Source organism: Pocillopora damicornis, chromosome 12 (genome assembly GCF_964200805.1).
Source record: "Pocillopora damicornis chromosome 12, jaPocDami1.2, whole genome shotgun sequence".
NCBI classification, from domain to species: Eukaryota; Metazoa; Cnidaria; class Anthozoa; order Scleractinia; family Pocilloporidae; genus Pocillopora; species Pocillopora damicornis.
In genome coordinates this window covers 18,215,976-18,234,845 of record NC_142681.1, presented here as the reverse complement: position 1 = coordinate 18,234,845, position 18,870 = coordinate 18,215,976, and the positions used below count along the sequence as shown (strand labels likewise).

Genomic DNA, 18,870 nt, shown 5'->3' with positions numbered 1-18,870 from the left:
GCGGAAAGGAAAGAGCGTGTATCACGTGACCATTAAACCACCTGATGAGAAAAGAAATTCTCCCACTATCGTCAAAATCAAAATGGCGGAAAGCGGAGCTCACTTGGCAGGGTTAAGAATTTGAAACTCATGCACTTCTGCGCTCTCTTTTCACTCTCTCTTACCATAAAATAGACGTGTTTATACATACTTTATTTCGGTACGGAATGTTTGAGGTATTGGCCAAAGAATTAAAGCTGAGGTGATCACAAAGTAACAGCTCTAAAGAAATATCCGTCGAAGGAGTGAGGAAGTAACTAGGATGTCTGGCCACTATGTTCAGCTTTGTCCAAATCCTCTCCGGTTTGAGCCTGTCGCCAAAGAAAACAGTGTATTTTTTGACGAAGCAAACCGGCAGGTAAGGCAAAAAGAGTTTTTTTTTTTTTATATAAATGAGGAGTCGTAGTTTGGATTCGATATCTCTTTTAAGGAGACCTCTACTCAGTTGGTAATTTTTGGTTTATTTTTTTGGGAATTCTTGAGAGCTTAATGCAACAGATCCACACGATGGTAGAAATTTTACATTTTTTTTTAATCTTTTCATGATTAATTAAGTACATGGAGGACAAATACATGGTTGAACAGACTCTGGATTGATCAGGGCTCAAAAAGTGAAAAGTCTGCTCTTCTACTTACTGACCCTCAGTACTGCAACTTATCCTGATAAGTATAACATGAAGTTACCAGAGGTAATCATACCCATGACTCCTGGATAGGATGTTAGTCCATCAAAGATTACTGCATCTCCCCACCCTCTCCTCCCTACCAGCATTTTGTCAGGTTTTCTTGACATCTCTGGGGTACCAATTCATACTTGTGGGTAGTGGGGCATTGTGGTGGTAAAGGATCTTGTGTAACACAATGATCCAGCCAGGTCTTGGACCCAGACCTCTTGACCTGGAGTTCAGTGTACTAATGTTTTAGCCATACCACCCCTGCTCCCATACCTTCTCTTGCTCTTTGGGATTACATTGTAAGAAAGTAAAAGCCTTTATATAGGTCCAAGTGGCCCATGGGGCTGGTGCTTAACTCTGGTTTTCCTAGCATGAAGCAGAGAGGAGTATTGCTACTCCCCCCCCCCCCCCCTGGATGGGATGCTAGTCCATCGCAGGGTTACCCCCAGCACATTTGCTGGTACCCATTTGTACACCTGGGTGAAGAGAAGCATTGTGAGAGTAAAGTATCTTGCCTAAGAACACAACACAATGACCCTGGTCAGGGCTCAAATCTGGACCACCTGATCCAGAGTTGGGCGCGCTTACCATGAGGCCACTGCGCCTCCACACTTACATTGTACTGTAGGGAATTTGCCAATTCATGGGCAAACTTGTGACCAAGAGAGGTCATATGTATGGCTGTGGAATCTAGTTCTCTTTTAAATAATTTCTATTGCCATTGAATATGTAAACATTTTCTTCCAGGTCTTCTCTGTTACCTCTGTGGATGGAAAAACCCGTGTTGTAGTCAGAGGTCCTGATCTGAAGTCTTTTGTCATCTTCGAGTATGTTGTTGGCTTGTGTTGTGCAATATTAGAAAATAAATGCACTAAAGATGCATAAGGGACAAATCCAAGAATTTTTGCAAATGATCAAGGGAGGTGTTAGACCTTAAGAAAAGAAATGATTTAAGTTTCAAAATAAAACCAAAATTTGTGGAATTAAAGTGAGAGATGGTTAATCCTTTAACTCCCAAGATCTCCCATAAGTAATTCTCCTTACTGTCTGCCAAATGATTCTCATTATGTTTGTTTGGAGAATTTGGTATCAGATCACTCAGTAATCCCATAATTGATATTTTTCTTTATTCTCATCACTTGTTTACATGACATTGTATAGATATAGTAAGGAGAAATTCTGTCTTGGTCACTCATGGGAGTTAAAGGGTTAACTGTATAAGATGCAAACCAGGTGATTTTTAGCCTTAGGCCTGTGGATCTGACAGTAAGAAAGACAAATAGATTAGATATGTTGGTATTGAATCACTCATTCTCTTTTCCCTTCCCTTTCCTTTTCCTCTTCTTCCTTTCCTTTCTCTTCATTTCCTTTGGATTATATCGTATATTTTATCATGTGCATTCACAGCATACCAACAATGGGATACGTGCAGTCCATTAAATTCTCTTATGACCGCAAGATATTAGCAATCCAGAGATCTATAAAAGTTGTGGTAAGGAATTCAATTCAATTTAATGTTTCATTTTGCATTCTCCATGTAAATATTTAATAATTATTGAAACCACCGCAAAAGGAGCTGTTCTAATTATTGTTTTTCTTTGCATTCTATCTGTGAATCTAATTTATTTCCAGGAGTTCATTAACTTTGCTGATGGAATTGATAGCCAGCAGTATAGCCAGACATGTAAGGTATGGTATATTTAATTACTGTCTTTAAACTTTACACCACTTAAAGTGCAGGTTTATCGGAGAATTTCATGTGCAGTGGTGGATACTGCGCTTAGATGTCTGCATTTATTATGATGGCCTTTGGTTTTTTTGTATAGAGCATTTTATTATGGACCATAGTGACCACAATGCCACTACTATATAATTGAAGTCATTATCTCACCGTCTTCAGATGTTTACTGGAAAAAATAGAAAGAGCTGGGTTTTTTTATTATTTTTCTTTCTTTTTCTTTTTTTTGATGAGAAGATCAACACCTTGTATAGTAGGAAGCAAACAGCTGTGAATTACGTGGACCAACTATGAGGCATAAATTTCTGGTGTAATCACTTTACTCATTAAGCATACAAGATCTTATTTTGTGCCTCCTCCTCAACCTCAGCTGGAGATCCAACTACAAACATGAATTGTTTTTATAAAGATCTTTTGTTATTTGTTCTCTTCACAGAGCAAGTCTGCCCATGTTATTGGTTTCAACTGGACAAATTTGAATGAAATTGTCTTTATTACAAACCAAGGTCTAGAATTTTATCAGGTAGAGGCTGTAATTTTATTAAATAAGTGTCGAATACCTTTCTCCTCTAGCTGTAGAAAAATTACTAAAATTTAAATTGAGGATGGTCAATTTTTAAGTTACAACTTACCAATGAACTAAGCCATTGTATCATGAATCCTTTTTGTGGTATTCTTTCCAAGGTATTACCAGAAAAGCGTAGCCTAAAGATGATTAAGAACTACAGTGTGCAAGTCAACTGGTTTGTCTTCCTGGTAAGACAAAATATTATGCGTGTATGAACATTTTACTACCCGTGAGTTGAAATTTTCCTTGCATCTTTGACCTATTTCTTTCTAGCTCAGTTGGTGGAAGTTCCCAACTTTTATCTGGCCTTGGAATGTATGGGCTCATTTCTGGGAAAAATCCTGATTTTTTTCCAGGCTGTGCTCTGAATACCAGTAGGATCATGTGCAGGTCAAATGCAATTAAAATAAGTTATTGATGTATTATTTCAGAGTGATGAGGACCAAACTAATCTTAAGTGTCTCATCCTCTTTCTCTGAAGCCTGAGAGTGCTGTTCTTCTTTTGTCTTCCTCGGGCCTTGGAAATGTTATTCATCCATATCACTTCAGGGTGAGTTTTAATCCCAAATTGTTTAATTCATCATTATCATTGAAGTAAATCTTCTCAGAATGTTCATTTAATAGAAGAACAGTACTTGCTGATTGTTCACTTTTATATATGTTTTGGGCAGTTTGGTGTTTGATATAAAATTTATGCTGACCCTCTAGGAGTAGGTGGCTTTATTAATTCAATTAAAAGAAAATGTTGCATTATTTTTGTTGTGTTTCATGTCACTACAGGCAGGGTCTGTCATGAGGTTACCAAAGTTTGAGGTAGATATCCCTGCAGCCTCCAAAGCTCAGAAAGTTCAACTGTTGGAAAGGGATGTCACTCTTGCAAACATGTGAGTTATAACTGTCCAGCCAAAAATCCATACTAGTCAGTCATCTCTCAACTCCAAAATAGACTTAGTTACAAACCATGTTTGCAGAAACTCTGACTTCTGATTCCATCAGTTTGATTTTTATGGAATAATATTGCTCTGTGCTTGTGATAGGGACTCTGACTCCAATGTTAGTGCATGGAAACCAACCTGAACCCTTTTACACCAAAGAATGACGAGCGTCTAATTTTCCTTACATTATCACCCCAGAATCAAGCATTTCAGGTTGCAAGAATAAAGGAAATGATCAACAAGTAAAAGAGCTCTACTAATTCTGTTTGTTAAACAAATTCTCCTTTTCTGCACCTTAGGAAATGTATAGAGAACAGTATGGAGATTATGTATACTGTTGTTCTGGTGTAAAGGGTTAGTATGACATTGATTGTTGAGGCTCCATAGATTACTCTTTACACATTTTCTTTCAGAGATGGCCAGCTCTATGTGGTAATTCTCAGAAACCAGCAGAGAAGTCAAACCACAGGACCAGTTGGTGCAGAGATTGTTCTGTACCAGCTACAGCGGTAAGCCATAGACAACATTATTTAAATTGGCCACCTTCAAGAGTTGAAAAGCTAATGTTTTGAGCATCAGCCATCTGTCAGATCATCACTCTGACGAAGGGCTAACAATTGAAACATCAGCTTTTAAACTCTTTATGGTGGCCAATTTACATTAACAACTTAGTTGATAATAATAAATTACCTTGTTATACTCTCCCACCAACACAGTACCACAGTTTCTTTAGAAACTTACCCCTTTTATTCAAATATTATTTGTTGAATGTACCTTGCTGTGGGTCAGTCATTTGAGAGTAAATAATATTAATGTGTGTTCTAATTGTAGAGATATCCCAGCCAAGAAGGTAGCTGTTCTTCAACTGAACATGATTGGAAGATTTGCAGTCAATGTTGTGGTAAATATATTTTTACTACACAATCACTAGCTTTGAAACTCATATCATACTTGAATATTTTATTTTCGCACATAAAATCTCAAATGAGCTAAAGCCTTAAATAAAACAGGAAGAAACAATCTCTTTTAGTTGGATCAGTTTAATTGTATATATTAAACTACTAATTAGTAGATGCTGAAGAATTTCCTGAAAGTTAGAAATAAACTGAGTTTCCTGAATGACTTTTTGTCATCACAGTTACTGTGAAAGTGTGACTCATTTGCTCCTTTGCATTTTTATCATCACAGTGAAATTTTTCTTTGTAACATCTTAGTATGGATCAGTTAGAAGCATTTTTTTCCAACTAGGTGCTTTGGAAGACTGACCATGCTCTGGTGCAGCCTTAATAAGGAGATCAATCATTCTTTGCTTTGTTTTCCACAGGATAACCTTGTTATTGTCCATCATCAAGCTTCAAAGGTAATTTTTGAGTCAACTTCAAGTGGAATTATTTCCATTGATTCAGTCTAAAATAAAGCATAAATAAATTATATAGTTTGTACTTAAGTAAATGTCTGTTCTGACTTTGCAGACATCTATGTTGTTTGATATTCGACTTGGGGGAGATTTTGATGGACAGATCACATACTTTCAACCAGTACTAGCACCTCTGCCACTTGAACAAGCAGTTTTTGAAGCAGGTAAGCCATGTTCAGAGTTAATTGGTCATTTTTTTTGAAAGATGACAACATGTTTTTGCTGTACAATTGGTTGTACAGGTTGGAAAATTTGTGGATTTGATGCTTATTGTCTTAAGTTTGTTTCTTTGTGGTTTTATTTTTTAGAAGAGAAAGATTCTACTGGTGCAGTTAAAAAGAAGAGGGTACTTTGTGAAATGTGTATCCAAAAACAGACTCATGCAATGAGAATATTTGCTATATCATTAATATTAAGAGAGATCAGGGAAGATAGTAAATTTTGAGCCCAGCTGTTGGACAAAGGATTATGTTATTTGCTATTGAATTGGGACAAGGAAAACACGCCTAGACCTTCACAAGGACTCGTGCATCAGACTTCAGGATTTTGCAGATAGATATAAATTACCTGTAACTGTGTATTACCACTATGTTTCTTAACAAGGTCTTGATTCCAGACTCTCAAAACTGGATTGTGTTTCAACCAAACATCATCATAGATGCTAAACTTGGTAAGTTTGTATTTCAACTTCAATAGGTCCAAGAAATGTTGCATCTTTCAGTGTTTAATCACTATGATAAAGGTTCCTACTACTTGACAAAGAAATATGAGAGATTTCCAATGTAAGAGTTGTTGTAGGAGGGGAGGGGGAAGAGAGAGAGAGAGAGAGAGAGAGAGAGAGAGAGAGAGAGAGAGAGAGAGATGGTCAGAATATTTCTTGATGTGGATGTACCTTGATGCAAATTTTTAATCGTGTTTTTTGTAGATGCATACCCCTGCATCTTGAGGGTTTCTCTTAGCTTTACAGTTTTCTTTTGACTGCAAAAAAGAAATTATAACCTTAGGTTTTTCCAAGTAACACCATTGACTGGAATGCTTCATGTTTTGTCCTCAGGTTGTTTGTGGGAGGTTATGATAAAGCTGGAGCCCTTGGTTGCCATGATTGGTGACAAGGTAAATCTTATTTTGTCTACTTTTTGTCATTTGAGATATCAGTTGGTGTAACTGACAGAGGTAAGTCGCCCTTGATTTCAAGCTGTAAATTGCACAAAGCATGACACTGGGTTACCAGCTGTAGTCATTGGGGTCTGAGCCCCATGGAAGCTGGGATTCTGTTTTTGTTTTTGTTTTGTTTGTTTTCCTGGCTTTACCCTGTATAGTTGTTAATCAATTTAATAGGCAATTATTTACCAAAATGGAGTTGAATAGTGATGGGTATTTACTGAAACATGAAGTGCAAGGTAAATTTCCAACACTTTGAATGACACTGGGTGAATAACTGTTATTATTTAGTATATACTGCACATATAACCAAGAAAAAGGTTTTTTCTGTCAATATATCTTAAAATGTTTGTAAATGAAACTCTTGATGCAAGATTTTGTCTCTTTGGCTACTCGGAGGTGAATAGAACTTGCTTATTACATCTGAACTGGCCAATCAGTAGTATATAGTTACCGGCTAAGTTTGTTTATTAGAATCATTTTGTCATTTTCTTGTTGTCCACTCTTCACATTGAATAAATTTCCAAATAATTGTATATAAACTGACAATGTCAGTGTTGCGTGTTGTACCCATTTGGCAATGAGCTTTTTTATCTTTTAGGGCTTGTTGATTGACTTCCTACTTCTAAGGAAAGAAAGCAAAATGGTCATTTTAACAGTTTTCAAACAAGGTATGGACACCATTTAGCCAATGTATTTAATCATCTCAATTGCAACGCTTGGAATTACCATTTAGCTTATTGTTGCTTTTTTTGTTGCAAGGTGTGACAGCATAGTTATTAAGCTTTTTTTTTTTGTCATCACGTAACAGCCTTAACTCCAGGAAGACAGAGCAGCCTTCCAGTCATAGCTCGCATGTTTGACAAGGTGAACTTGGCTTACAGAAGTTATGCACTGGAAGCTGAACAAAATGCACAACAGGTTAGTCTGTATGAATTCTTGAGGTGACTCTGTTATTACCTTCTGTGAGTTATGATTATGAGATGACAGGAGAAGGAAAGGCTAGGAGAATGAGAGATCAGGGAGAGGAAATGGTCAGGAAAGATTGTTCTAAGGGGTACAGAGGTTGAAGGAACCTACTGCGGAGTCAGGAAAACTGGGCACCGGGTGGGTAAAGATTAAGTAGAGGGATGAATAAGATGATTAGAGTAGGAAAAAAGTGAAAACAAAAATGAAAACTTGTAGACTGAGGCATCAAGGTCTGGATGAAACAAAGAGGGTAGAAATGGAAGCAGAGCTGGCTAATGAGTTGAAGGAAGATGGGAGGTTGACATTCACTGAATTACTTTGGAAAGACAGAGTAAATGGAGACAGGAAAGGAAGGAGGAGTGGAAAAAATGTACATCCTAGGCACTTGAAGGGAGGAATAACAGAGCAGCAAAAATTCGATAGGAAGAGAAAAAATTATGGAGAAGTCAGATCAATATCAGTATCTGGGCAACTGCCCACCTACCCCTCCCCTAACTCAACAAGAGTCAATTGATAACAAGTTAGGGTTAAAGTTGGGTTAGGGGAGGGGTAGGTGGGCAGTTGCCCAGATACTGATATTGATCCAAGAACTCTTCTCTGAGGTTAAAACATATTCCTATTTGATATGAATCAGAAGTTTCTCTCCTTCTTTCCAAGTGTTTATATGTAACTGAATGAAGAATGCACTTGTTTTTCTCTTAGTCAAGTGATGCTTCCAAGGGTCAGTCTCCCCAAAAACAAGTCTCCAGGTTAGTGAACTCAAATTTTGTACCTTTTCATTTTTATATCTTACAAGTTAAATTACTGGTTAACTTTTCCAAGAAAACTTTTCTTTGCCAATATTCTTATATCAGTTGAATGGTAATTTGGACAAGGTTAAATCCAAATTATTGCAGGGGTTTTACTGATGGGATAGGAGAGGCCTAAGGGAGGTTTGCAGGAACATTGCTTTGCTGCTTTGCTTCCTTTGTTTCCCTCTCCTCCCCCCCCCTCCCCCATCTATTGCCACCTAACAACACTTACCCTCTATAACTACTGAAAACATGTTTTCAATGTCTTGTAAATATATAATGTATTTAATACTTAGAAGAGAAGCATTTTCAGTCAATTCACCCAGTGTTAAATGCAATTATGCTCCTTTAGGTGCCAGACAGTTGTCAGTCAAGAAGACATGTATTCCCATGTGCTTTCTACATTTGTGGAGAGTAAGGTATGAGACTGCTGTTGTACTGTATCTTCATCCAACCTTGTTTGGAATTGTCAGTATCCAGTAGTACCATTTCAGCTTTGTAACTGTGAAGGCCAGTTTATAGACTATGAGTAGTCCATCCTTTTAGGTAAAGTGGGTCGCAAAAAAAAGAAAGGGTGGCTTGCATAATGGACTTTGCCAATAAGGAGGGAATGCTCATAGTCTAGCCAGTGGAAAAAAACAAGTTAGTATTACTCAATGTATAATGGTTTGCATGCAGTAATCCAAGTTAAAGACTGAACCACTAATTCTTGCCATTTCCCTTGTTCATTTTTTAGAAAGTAAAGTATAAATTCATGGTTGCTGTGTTGGTGGAGTATATTCGATCTCTGAATCAGTTTGAGATTGAGGTAGAGGTAAGGGAAACTACAGACTTAAAGAGTTAAAAACTGAAAAAAAAAACAAAAATGAATCTCTAAAATTAAGTTTGTAGAAGACTTGGCAACCAATGGTTTGGTGCATTGGATTTCAGATTTAGGATTTATAAACCTATATGTATAAACCACCCTTTCTTGTTAAAATTTATATTTAAATTCCAGGTTCCAGCTACACCACCTATTTAAGCTAGTGACACAACTTGCGATTGATATGCCATGCAGTGATAGGCGAATATCGCCAGGAGTGCCTGGTGCAGCAGTTATAATTTTTGCCAATCACAGCAATCGTTGTGTAAAATTGCCAATATCTGACATGCCAGATATTGGCAATTTTATATGCGATTGGTGAACAAAATCACCAGGTGTGTTGCTGGCTTAATGCCATCCACGACTTATCACGTGACCTGAATGATATAACCCTCTTCTTTTCCACTTCAACAGCACTATCTTTATGAACTGATCATAAATCTTCTGGTACACAACAAGCGTTTCTACCAACTGCATCAGGTGTGATGGCCTTTTAACAATATATTTCTTTGTGTTCTATCTCTAAACAAATGAAAGATGAGAATCAAAAAAGCAGGTTCTCATTGTGTTATTGCACAGTGACAGAAGCAGTAATCCCCATCAGATTCAAAATTTGTGCCATACTGCTGGCTCACCTCCAGTAGGACTTGCTGCTCCTGCTATAGTGCATGCCAATTAGAGCTTGCCTACAATCTAGTAAATGTTTAATTTTCATAATTAGAATGGGTAACAACTTCATTGAAATTTCTCAAAGACAACAAATTGCACAAAGTCTTTGAAAATTTACAAGTGCTTACTTACACCAAATTGCATAAGAAATCAGTCATGTTGTTACTTGTTAATAATTTACATGAAAAAAGTACCACAGAAAGTCAAGACAGATGAAATTTTGGAAGTGTGCATTATTTGTAATCTGCACTTGTAAACTTTGCACTCTTGTTATGTGAAAAATGCACCCATTTTCAGCCAATTAGACGCCCATAATATTTTAATGTATATCATGATTATAGATGAATTAAACAACCTCCTCCTCCTGCAGTGTCTTGTTTGAATAATCTTTTAAAGGCTTACATTCTATGCATGCATTCAAACAAATGATTCAATGATATTTGTATGCATTTTTAGTTTCTGCAATACCATGTCATCAGTGACTCTAAACCTCTGGTAAGAGTAAATCAATATTCTTTTAACCCATCACCTCCTAGCTTCAGAATGCAAATTCTCTCCACTGTTCTCTCTACATTTCTTTACCCTTTAACTCCCAAGATCTGATTGTTAATTCTCCCCTGTAGCTGCTACACATTTCCTTCTAAATTAGTTATGAGAACTTAGTGCTAGATCAAGGTAGCAGCTTCCACCTGATAAGTTTGAATATTCTCATTACCTGTTTGCTGAATAATGTATGGATATTATTGGGAGAAGTTTCATGTTAATCACTACTGGGAGTTAAAGGGTTAAGGTGCTGACAAGGAGAATTAATTAGCAAAAAATTTTGATAATGCTTACAATTTTAGATGTATCTGCCTGGTTACGTTCACATTATGGTTTAAACCTAGTAATTCTCCCTTCATTCTCCCAAATATCTTTTCAAAATGTTTGTAGTTAATGCAAATTAAAGTAAAAAAAAAAAACCTGTGAAAACTTTGATGCAATTCTGAGAGGTCAATTGTGTTCTGACCAATCACAATAAAGTTCAGGACATGGGAGAAAACCTTAAAACCACAAAATTATTACTAAACAGGTACTGTTTTCAGGTGGGATTTCTTATGTCTGGTTGGGTTTTCCCTGGAAACATGATGTTATATTATTCAATACATATTTCTGAGTTTTCATAATTATCCACCCAAGTGCATGTTCAAATAATAACTTTATTATGTGTTGCAGGCATGTCTCATGTTGTCCCTGGAGAGTACCTACCCTCCCACATACCAACTGGCCTTGGATATGCTGAAGGTCACTCAAACAAGTTTCATTAACAACTGTCTATATTAATGAATAAAGGGGGCAAGTTTCTAAAGAAACTGTGGTGCTGCATTGGAGGGGGAGTATGACAAGATAATTCAGCTTTATCAACTATGCGTCTGTCTTGTTAGACTGTTGGCTTTTCTGACTTTTACAGTCAGTAGTCCATTTGTCAGCTTGCAAGTCAGTTGTTTACCCATAAAGGGGGTACATTTCCAAAGAAAATATGGTGCTGCATCGATGGGGAGTAAAAGAAGATAAGGTAAATTGCTCACCTTGAAGAGTTCCAAAGCTGACATATAGAGCGTTAGCCCTTCATCAGAGTGAAGGATGTAGGGCTAATGCACAAAATGTCAACCTATGGTAGACAATCTACATTACCAACTCAATCGACAAAACCAAATTATGCTGTTATATTCCCCTACTGACACAGCACCACAGTTCCTTTAGAAACTTACCCCCTTTTATTCAACTGTCTATATCACCTATCTTAGATCATTCTTTATGAATTACTGATCAATACTTTTGTGTTCAGACAAATGGGTAATTTTTGATGTTACTCTCCACAGAGACTTAACACAGCCAATGAAGAAATCATTGAGGTTCTTCTCTCAAAACGTCAGGTTAGTCATTTACAACCAAACTGAAAAGATAAGTAAGTTAGGTAGAATTTTAGAAGCCTGTGAGAAGATTATTACTTGCACTCTCTGCAAACACTTCTTTGCCTGCAAGAAAGTATAAGGCTTTGAACCAAGCGAACTGGTGAGAGGTTTTGTGAGTGGTGTGGCACCGCAAATGATTATTGGTGCCAGACTACTGCCACTCTCTCTCCAACTTCTCACATCTTTCCACAGGTGCAGGAACACACATCCTGCAGCACTGATTATGAGAGCCTGCTCATAAGCCAGGATGTTAGCACTTTTCCATGTCATTGTCCTTCTTGATTCTTCTTCTATTATTAACAATTGTAATGGTGATTTTTTTTTTCATAGCTGTTGCCTGCGTTGCGCTATGTGCGTGCTATAGGTGCAGAAGACTCTATATCACCCCGAAAATTCTTAGAGGTTGCTTCAAATCCTGAGGATTCCATGCTTTTCTACACTGGTAGGTCATGTATATAGTCACTTCCCAAAATTTCTGGTGAAAGTTATAGTTGATATTAGTAACTCTCTTCCTGTTCTCAAATAGATAATGTTTACATAACAATTATAAAATGTTGTAAGTCATACTTATTTTCTCTGGGTTTACATGATTTCAAGCTCTAAATGGAAAGAAACTGAATGTGATCCCTTGTTCTCTATTGCAGTATACAAGTTTTTTGAACAACGTAACATGCGGCTTCGTGGAAGCCCTGACTTTGCTCCAGGTATGAATAATTTTGATACTCAATTAATTTCTGCATTTTTTATGCTGTTGAATCCAGTTAGATTGAATAGCATTATCTCCAAACTTGGAAACTTCAACCTGTCCAGACTTAAGTTTGAGACTTCACTTCTTTGTATCTTGGTCCAGGGGAACACTGTGATATGTATGTTAAGAGATTTGAGAGCCGTTTTGGGTCAAATCGGAATGCACAATTTAGCAGTAATGGAGGAATCAACTGAAGAAGGTGGCAGCAGTATAAGAGACAAGCATTAAATGAGATGAAGTGTGGGGAGTAAAGCCAAAGATAGAACAAGTTTCCTGTGCATCAATGTCAGACTCTTGGCTTATGGACTCAAGAGGAATAATGTGTGAACTAAAAAACGAACAGGTGGCAGAGTTTAAGTTGCCATGGCAACTGAATTTGCAGCAGAAGTTGCTGATCTAGCACAAGTATTCAGCCATCAGGTTGAAAGCTGAAAGGTTTTCTTCTTTTTTTGTAAGTTAATATAGTTTCAAGGCCTACAATTAAAGTAGGAAAGGTATTTGTCATTTTCATCTGAAAAAACTTTGCTTCTTACCCTAGTTTTACAACTTTAATTACTCCAAAGATAAGGGATGTGGTCATGGGTTTAGTCTGCCATGTCAATTTGCATGTGTCTATATTTTCTGACGATGAGTCACTAAATGACAACTTTTACAAACAGCTAAGCTTGGGCCAAAGGGGAGGTAGGGCTTGACGTAGGAGGAACCTGTCATTCCTGTCTCACTCCTCTTTCATCCTCTGTTATTTATTTGCCTACCAAAATTGTAAGCCTATAGTAAGCTGCGATATAAAGATCATCAATTAAACAACTTTAATTCTTTTCACTCTTAGTCTTTCTCAACAAACCTTTTAAGTTTTCTCTCACTGTTTCTTATATTACAAATTGAAGAATTTTATATTGTATATAACTGTGAATTGAACTCTGTGATTGTGCCCCATAAAATAAAAAATTACAGAGAGGAGTTTCACATGTCTTTGTATTATCGTCAAATAATTTTCTTTTGACATACTGAAGTTTTATTAACAAATGAGATACCCCATCAACTGACAAAAAAAATGCCTTCTATTGACAGGCTGAAATAGCGTAGAGCACATTGAATATCATATTTAGTATATAGTAACACATCATAAATCCATTAATGTGTGATAAAAACTAGATATAATAATTTCCCCAATCAGTAAGTGAGATGGAAGTGAGAAGTGGTAAAAACTCTTGAAATAATTTTTTATCATGTATCAAAATTGGTGTCTTTTCAACTCTAGACTCAAACTCAATCTTGTGCTTTTCTTGACACTAAGAGTAGTAAATAAATATATTCTGTTATTGTTATTAACATGTAAAAGTAATACTCAACAATGTATATACAAACTTATATACAGTTTACAGCAGGTTGCAATAATCTTGAATATGGCTCTAGTTATACAGCAATAATCTACAATATAAGTTAGCAATAATGATTCACACATATGTACAAAACTTTACAATAATATAGCAATAATTTATCAATAATGATTCACATATATATACAAACCTTTATGGAACTAATAATCATAATAATATTGTATTAGGCAACTGAATTAAAAAAAGAACAGTTTTGAAGATTTTATCTCCAAGTGTTCACTTTATTGCTTTGAAAATTTGTTACTGATAACAATGTTTATCTTTTTTGTAACCAAAACATATAGAATTTTCAGAAATCTCTATTGTCCATAATTCACTATGTCTGTAGTGGCACAGGTGGTCCACTGTGGACATCACTGTCAGTGTCCCAGTTTGACTCAGAAATGATGGGGCGTGGTGGTGCAAAGATGTTTGGAAACCTAAAAAAACAGAAAATTAATGAACAAAATTGTCTCTCTATTAATGTAAAAATTGGATCTTGTGTCAGATGCTAATGTGCAACCTGGACTTAATTACCCCTAAATAACAATGCATCACATATATACATTTTTTTCAAATGTGGATCTCTACTGATATTAATTTATTCCCTACAACTTGGTAATCTAATACACACATTGTCTTACAGGTGAGTCTAACTAAATTAGTGACAGCAAGGATCATTGTCAGTATCAGAGCAGCTACACACCTACCCCTCCCCTAACACAATAACAGTCAACTGATAACAAACTAGGGTTAATGTAGGGTTAAGGGAGGGGTAAGTGTGCAATATTGTTCATTGATCCAAAAGAATTTCCAAAGACAATCTTTGAGATGCGGCTTACCTTGATTGTGACACATCCTCTGCAGGTTTCCTGTTTAAAAGTGTTGAGTTTGGAGCTCTTGCTTGCATTATAGCTGCAAATGGTTTTGTGCCCCTAGGTAGTGCTAATGACTGGGATCCACTGGCTACAACTCCTTCATAAAGTAATGGATTTACTCCAGGGTTTATCATATATTCCCCGTCAGCATTTGGTAGCCCCTGAATGGGTGGAAGAGAAGGTATACTTGAAAATGCATTTGATGAATCCGATATGAGATTTGATGCTCCCCCTTCAAGGAAGTGCAGCTGTTTCCTCTGTTTCCTTCTTGCATCTCTGCTGGCTTTCCAGTTCATTAAAAATTGTTTGGCAGTCTCATTGATTTCCTTGCCATCAAGCATAACTGTAAATTGAAACAAAATTTAAGAAACTATAATTAAAAAAACAGACAAGCATTAATGTATGATTCAAAAATAAATTCTTTACATTTCTCTTGGTCTTATTATCAATATTCAGGGTGGTCACTAAGCACCAACAGCAGGTGAAATTTGCAGGATGAAAGAGTGGTGCTTGCTGCTTGAATCTTTAGCTAATAATCGTCCGGTAAAGCCCTCTGACACTTCTGAGGTTATGCACCTGCAATCACTCAATACTTAATGCTACCTTTGCACCATCTCTCTTGAAATTTCAGCAAGCAGCTTAATTAATTTGGAGTATAGGCAATACGTTTATACATGGTTGTGGTTGAAAGCAACTTGTATGTTAGTATAAGATTACAGACAAATAGTTTAAGTGGTGGGAAAACAAATCATATCTCTTCCAAGGAAATTCCCTTGCACCTTTACTTACCTAATGACCTGGACATAACAATGACCCTGTCCCTGTATTTTTTCTTGTTACAAATAGGATTTCCAGTCAGTTCTAACCTCCACAGTGATGGCCAAGATGCAAAAACTCTTGAAAGCTCCTTTTACAAAAAAAAAATTTAAGTTTATTAAATAAGTTGGTTAAGGAGCTTTTTTGCAGTCAGAATAAAATACACAAATTAAACATCAGGTGATGTATTTCTCAAATTCCTGTGCCATCTCAAGCATAATAGATGGACAATATCATAAAAAGGGTTGTGGTTACTCATCATGGTGAATACACTTAATTTGTTTTTATTAAACACTTTACACCCTAAAATCAGCATGCACATTCTCCATACTGTTCTCTATACATTACCTAAGGTGCTGAAAAAGTACAGCTTCTTTAGTTGATGGTCATTTCATTTATTGTTGTGACCTTAATGTGTGATTCAGTGGTGACATTGTAAGTTAGCAATTAGATGCTAGTCCTGCCCCCTTAGGGCTCTAAGGGTTAGATGTAATCATTTGTTTCACAAGATAGAGGGTTTTAAGGTGGAAAGAACCATATTGACTGCATACTGCAAACCTTCTTCATGCTATAGGGTCAACTGGATACAATTTTATGACAATGTGTTCAGCTGTGGTTGGCTAGTATTCAACAAGGAAATTTAATAAGCAAATCTAAAAGCAATCCATCTATATTGGAAGTAAGTACCTCCTGGACAAAGGATTATACTTGCTTACAAATACTAGGAGAAAATTTTACAAGGAAAAAATATTATTAAGAATTGTCGCACCTTCATATCTGAGAGGCAGTTGTTTTCTGTGAAAAACTGTGTCATGTTCTTGAGACATTTCAGCTCCTCCACAGAATCTATGTTGTTTTCAGATATATTCAGCACACATAGTGATTTCTGTTAAAAGAAAAGTATTAATTACCGCGTGAATGGTGTTATTTTTAATTTATTTACACATGATCACCTGTTCACTTTTGGGTTCAACCCAATTACTGTCAGTGATAAACTATTAATTAACTGTTAAGAATTTTTGTACTCACAGAAAGAGCTTCAAGTGATCTTGGCTCAAAGAGAAGCTTTTCACCAGGAGGTAGATTTTGTTTTTCAATGTGAAGCTCACGAAGACTTTCCAGTTTCTCCAACCCCTCCACAACTGTGATGGAATTAGAACCAAGGTACCTGCAAATTTTATCAAAATAAGTGAAATTTATAAAATCAACTCTTGTAACTTAAAAATGAGAACAGAATTTGGAACAAGAGTTTTGCACTTTTGATTGTAACTAGTAATGACCACTGCTCTTTTTAGTGCTGATTGCTTCAGTTCAAGGGAGGGGTCCTAAGGTATAATTTTCCCCCTTTATCCCAGAAGCTCTAATTGAAGCATGCTCCAGTTTGTGCATATTTCAAGGGACTGTTAATCTATGTTTTAGACTAGTGCTTCTCAATAAAAATTAGGGGGAAAAATGATGTCAGCACACCATGGGGAGCTCTTGGAGTGAGGTGTTCCTTACTTTTCAAGCAACTCACTCCAGGACCTCCCTGCCACACACTAACATCAATTTTTTTTCCTTAATTTTTGTTGACTTGTGCAACAGACTGCATGCCAACAAGAATGTTGGTTGTTTTTCAAATGAGTCATTTCGCCAATGATTGTTTCGCAAATGTCTCTAGTCAGTTCGCAAATGTGTAGAAGTCAGTTCACAAATGTTTAGAAGTCAGTTTGCAAATGTTACTAGCATTTATATGTGTAGAAGTCAGTTCACACACTTTGTAGATTTGAGATGTCAACATTGAGCATACAAACTAACCCTCTAGCTTAGGTCATACAGTTTTGTAGTTTTTGCTCTATCACAGCATTTGCGTGTTACATGTACAGTAGCTGTAACCCACAAATCAAACTACCAATGAATATGAAACAGGTCTTACTGTTGTTGTGTTCTATCAGGAAGCTTTGCTCTTTGAAGGAAGGTACACAACTACCAAGACACGGGATAAAAACTGTCTATTTGATTATGAAATATACTTTAGCAAGAAATAAGCTGTGATATTTCACTTCCAGTAATTTATGCATACAATGTGTCAGTAATGTAGTATTCTGAATCATCTCGTTAAACCCAGGTTGACATGTAAATATTTATAACGTTTATAACTAACTTCTACATGTTTGTGAACTGACCAGAGACATTTGCGAAACTACTGTTGGCAAAATGAATTGTTGGCAAAACGACCCATTACCAACAACAAGAAAGGGGACTCTGCATCTACTTTTTTAAGCAGTACTGTGTACACCTCTTAGTTAAAAAAAGTTTAAATTGGAACAGCTCAACCATATACCTACTAATATTACTGTCCCAGGGTAAGTAAGCACAGAGATACTTACAACTTTGTTAATCTCCTAAGATTGTCAAGTCCCTCTATTTTAGTAATGTCATTCTTCTGAAGGTATAAATGTGTTAGGCTGGTTGCAAAACCAAGATTCTTGATCTTTGCAATATTGTTGTCATAAAGGTAGAGAACTGATAGATTTCGGCAGTGATGAAGATTATCCTGCAATATCAAAACAGACAACAAATCGCTGTAAATTCACACTGATCACATCTAAGAATTTCCTCACTCCTGCAAACAGTATGCCAAGTATGTAGACAACTGTCATACAGTAGTTTTATGAACAGTATGAGATATAAATTACAAAATTTTATCTTTCGCTCGATATTCTAAACTTGAAAACAGTTTTACGAGCAAGTTTTGCCAGAAATATGTATTTCACACTGTTTTGCTGCATATTAAGACTGTAAAACGTTTATAAGATCTCTTACTCTAGCTATGAGTGAACATAAGCTTTACGAAAACTCATAGCCTACAATCATTTGAAAACTTCCCACCCACGAATCAATAACTTTGTGAACACCCTGACCTCGAGAAAGCCTATTTTTGTCCATGACTGCGGGTCGAATATCTAACTCATAGGATTAAATGAGAAGGATATCGGTGGAATACAAAATTTAAGCTTACTGATTTTCAATCCGCTAGTCGAACAAACTTACAATTTCATCGATGTTTTTCTCTGAAAAATACAAGTGGGTCAACCTCCGCACGTATTGTTGCACAGTTTCATCTCTTCTTTTCTTTGTATGGCTTGGAGATTTCGCCAGCATATCTAAGGTTATCTTTCCCATTTTGAGATAATATTGGTAATGTTACATACGAACTATCGGTATTGTAATTTTGGGCATATTATAAAAGCACCTATCACGTGACTAGAAAACAGTTATTCGTCTCCTT

The 18,870-nt window shown here is 36.4% G+C and overlaps 2 protein-coding genes across 2 annotated transcripts; one reads left to right on the top strand and one right to left on the bottom strand.

The window, feature by feature from the left end:
- Positions 1-7: 7 nt before the first annotated feature.
- LOC113670285 (regulator of MON1-CCZ1 complex) lies at positions 8-14,131 on the top strand. The gene is made up of 27 exons (XM_027186404.2): positions 8-397; positions 1,461-1,540; positions 2,121-2,205; positions 2,346-2,402; positions 2,888-2,974; positions 3,136-3,207; positions 3,501-3,569; positions 3,800-3,903; positions 4,368-4,463; positions 4,786-4,855; positions 5,279-5,314; positions 5,427-5,535; positions 5,680-5,733; positions 5,988-6,041; positions 6,426-6,484; positions 7,134-7,203; positions 7,344-7,453; positions 8,204-8,250; positions 8,645-8,711; positions 9,029-9,106; positions 9,569-9,634; positions 10,280-10,318; positions 11,039-11,107; positions 11,686-11,739; positions 12,109-12,220; positions 12,423-12,482; positions 12,629-14,131. The coding sequence occupies exons 1-27, from the start codon at positions 302-304 to the stop codon at positions 12,718-12,720; spliced, it is 1,992 nt and encodes a 663-aa protein (XP_027042205.2). The 5' UTR covers positions 8-301; the 3' UTR covers positions 12,721-14,131.
- Positions 13,519-18,857, bottom strand: LOC113670294 (protein phosphatase 1 regulatory subunit 42). The gene is made up of 7 exons (XM_027186416.2): positions 18,633-18,857; positions 17,969-18,135; positions 16,629-16,767; positions 16,369-16,485; positions 15,573-15,690; positions 14,748-15,126; positions 13,519-14,345 (listed from the first exon to the last, which is right to left on the bottom strand). The coding sequence occupies exons 1-7, from the start codon at positions 18,762-18,764 to the stop codon at positions 14,243-14,245; spliced, it is 1,155 nt and encodes a 384-aa protein (XP_027042217.2). The 5' UTR covers positions 18,765-18,857; the 3' UTR covers positions 13,519-14,242.
- Between the last annotated feature and the right edge of the window lie 13 nt (positions 18,858-18,870).

Bases quoted from the DNA above. Each gene is read 5' to 3' on its own strand.
- LOC113670294 (XM_027186416.2), bottom strand. From the start codon at position 18,764: ATGGGAAAGATAACCTTAGATATGCTGGCGAAATCTCCAAGCCATACA. The intron at 16,768-17,968 runs GTAAGTATCTCT...TAAAATTTGCAG, and splicing joins CTTAGGAGATTAACAAAGTT to GTACCTTGGTTCTAATTCCA. The intron at 15,691-16,368 runs GTGCGACAATTC...TTTTTGTAAAAG, and splicing joins ACTGCCTCTCAGATATGAAG to GAGCTTTCAAGAGTTTTTGC.
- LOC113670285 (XM_027186404.2), top strand. From the start codon at position 302: ATGTCTGGCCACTATGTTCAGCTTTGTCCAAATCCTCTCCGGTTTGAG. The intron at 2,975-3,135 runs GTAGAGGCTGTA...ATTCTTTCCAAG, and splicing joins AAGGTCTAGAATTTTATCAG to GTATTACCAGAAAAGCGTAG. The intron at 8,712-9,028 runs GTATGAGACTGC...TTCATTTTTTAG, and splicing joins CTACATTTGTGGAGAGTAAG to AAAGTAAAGTATAAATTCAT.